The sequence below is a fragment of the Scyliorhinus canicula genome, unplaced genomic scaffold (genome assembly GCF_902713615.1).
Source record: "Scyliorhinus canicula unplaced genomic scaffold, sScyCan1.1, whole genome shotgun sequence".
Taxonomy (NCBI): Eukaryota; Metazoa; Chordata; class Chondrichthyes; order Carcharhiniformes; family Scyliorhinidae; genus Scyliorhinus; species Scyliorhinus canicula.
In genome coordinates, this window is record NW_024055760.1 from 102,843 (window position 1) to 105,944 (window position 3,102).

The window sequence follows — 3,102 nt, forward strand, 5'->3', positions numbered from 1 at the left end:
CTGGAATATTGTGAGCAATTTTGGTCTCCTTATCTGAGGAAGGATGTTCTTGCTCTAGAGGGAGTGCAGCGAGCGTTTACCAGACTGATTCCTGGGATGGTGGGACTGACGTATGAGAGATTGAATCAGTTAGGTTTGTATTCGCTGGAGTTCAGAAGAATGAGGGGGATCTCATAGAAACCTATAATATTCGAACAGGACTTAACAAGGTAGATGCAGGAAAGATTTTCCCGATGGTGGGAGTGTACAGAACCAGAGGTCGCAATCTGAGGATACGGGGGAGACCATTTAGACAGAGATGAGGAGAAATTTCTTCAACCAGAGAGTGGTGAGCCCGTGGAATTTGTTACCACAGGAAAACTTTAAGGCCAATACATTATTTGTTTGCAAGAAGCAGTTAGATATCGCACTGAAGGCGAAGGGGGTCAAAGGATATGGAGGGGAAAGCGGGATTAAGCTATTGAGTTGGATGATAAGCCATGATCATAATGAATGGCAGATCAGGCGCAAAGGGCCAAATGGCCTCTTCCTGCTCTCCCTTTTCATGTTTCTATATAATCCCTTCCCACACTAAGAGCAGATGAATTGCCTCTCTCCAGTGTGAACTCGCCGGTGTTTCTGAAGGTTGGACGAATTACTGAATCCCTTCCCACACTGAGAGCAGGTGAATGGCCTCTCCCCAGTGTGAATTCGCTTATGTCTCTTCATGGTGGATGAACTAACAAATCCCTTCCCACACTGAGAGCAGGTGAACGGCCTCTCCCCAGTGTGAACTCGCTGATGGTTCCGCAGGGTGGATAAATCACTGAATCCTTTCCCACACTGAGAGCAGGTGAATGGCCTCTCCCCAGTGTGAATCCGCTTATGTCTCTTCATGGTGGATGAACTAACAAATCCCTTCCCACACTGAGAGCAGGTGAACGGCCTCTCCCCAGTGTGAACTCGCTGATGGTTCCGAAGGTTGGACGAGTTATTGAATCTCTTCCCACACTGAGAGCAGGTGAATGGCCTCTCCCCAGTGTGAATTCGCTGGTGTGTCTGCAGACTGGATAAATGTGTAAATCCATTCCCACACTGAGAGCAGATGAATGGCCTCTCCCCAGTGTGAATTCGCTGATGTTTCCGCAGGGTGGATAAATCACTGAATCCTTTCCCACACTGAGAGCAGGTGAATGGCCTCTCCCCAGTGTGAATTCGCTTATGTCTCTTCATGGTGGATAAATCACTGAATCCCTTCCCACACTGAGAGCAGGTGAACGGCCTCTCCCCAGTGTGAACTCGCTGATGGTTCCGAAGGTTGGACGAGTTATTGAATCCCTTCCCACACTGAGAGCAGGTGAACGGCCTCTCCCCAGTGTGAACTCGCTGATGGTTCCGAAGTTTGGACGAGTTAATGAATCCCTTCCCACATTGAGAGCAGATGAATGGCCTCTCCCCAGTGTGAATTCGCCGGTGTGTCTGCAGGGTGGATGAATCACTGAATCCCTTCTCACAGAGGGAGCAGGTGAATGGCCTCTCCCCCGTGTGAACTCGCTGATGTTTCCGTAGGTTGGATGAAGAACTGAATCCCGTCCCACACTGGGAGCAGGTGAATGGCTTCTCCCCAGTGTGAACTCGCTGGTGTCTCTGCAGACTGGATAACTGAGTGAATTCCTTCCCACACTGGGAGCAGGTGAATGGCTTTTCCCCAGTGTGAACTCGCTGGTGTGCATACAGACTGGATAACTGAGTGAATTCCTTCCCACACTGAGAGCAGGTGAATGGCCTCTGCCCAGTGTGACTGCGGCGATGAATCTCCAGCACAGATGGGGCTCTAAATCCCTTCCCACAGTCAGCACATTTCCACGGTTTCTCCATGTTTTGGGTCTCCTCGTGTCTCTCGAGATTGGACAATCAGTTGAAGCCTTGTCTACACACAGAACATGTGCACTGTCTCTCCTCAGTGTGAATGGTGTGATGTTTTTTTCAGGCCGTGTGTCTGGTTGAAGCTCTTTTCACAGTGAGTTCACTGGAACTCTCTCACTCGGATGTGTGGTGTGGGTCTCGGTGCTTTTCCAGTCACACTGATATTTCAAATCTTTTGACGCCGAAAGATCGGACAAAAATTTCTCCTTCTCGTCGATGATGTTCAGAGCCCGTTGTTTTCAGATCAGAAGGAATCGAGTGAGTTTGTCACATCGAGACGTGATGTTTGAGATTTCTGTCTATAATTCCTCCTCTTCTAATATCCTTTAAAAACAATTTACGAAAGTCATCACTGTTATTACAGGATAGAAACTCAGAAGACAATTCTACTTCCTATGGAATATAATTTCCTCTCCTTTTCCAAAATCTGTAAATCTCCATCCGACACAATCTCCCTCCATTCTCACTCTGCTGTATCTAATATTCACCCTCCCAATTCTCCTGAAGGGCTGATTCATGTTGATTGACAGATCCAAGTTCAGCTCACTGCTTCCTGACCAGGACGCAGAGATTATAATAGGATCAAGTGTAGGCCATTCGGCCCACCGAGTCTGCTCAACCATTCAATGAGATCCTTGGCTGATCTACCTCAGCACCATTTTCCCACATGATCCCCATATCCCTCGATATCTTCAACATCTAGAAACCTGTCAATATTTGTCTTGAACATACCTAATGGCTGAGGCTCCATATTCCTCTGGGGAATACCAAAGCTTCACCACATCCTCGAGTGAAGAAATCCCTCCTCATCTCAGCTTTCACGCTATTTTCCTACATGTTCCCCGTAACCCTTAACTCCATTGTCAATAAAATATCTGTCTAACTTGTGGTTCAATATATTCAATGACCCCCAGATACAACTGGTCCCTGTGGAAGAGAAATCCAACACAACCCTCTGAGGGAAGAGATAGCTGGAAATCTATAACATAGCTACAGTCTTATAGTACATGGCGAGAAATAATTATGAATTTTATTACGGAACTGTAATTAATATATCTAATCTGTACCAGATAAGAACATGAGACGGATACCTGTCCATTTACTGTCCCTGAAATGTAGCCCTCTCCTGGGGTACCCACACCTTTCATTGTAAACATTAGGAAAGAGTTTTTAAAAATATATTTGGAGTAACCAACT

General features: G+C 46.6%; 1 protein-coding gene across 1 annotated transcript; it reads right to left on the reverse strand.

Annotated features, from left to right (window-relative positions):
- Nucleotides 1-232: 232 nt before the first annotated feature.
- Nucleotides 233-1,881, reverse strand: LOC119960982 (gastrula zinc finger protein XlCGF26.1-like; the record flags this gene model as incomplete). The annotated part of the gene is made up of 1 exon (XM_038788536.1): nucleotides 233-1,881. A coding segment is annotated over one exon (1,311 nt), but the record flags the coding sequence as incomplete, so codon positions are not given.
- Between the last annotated feature and the right edge of the window lie 1,221 nt (nucleotides 1,882-3,102).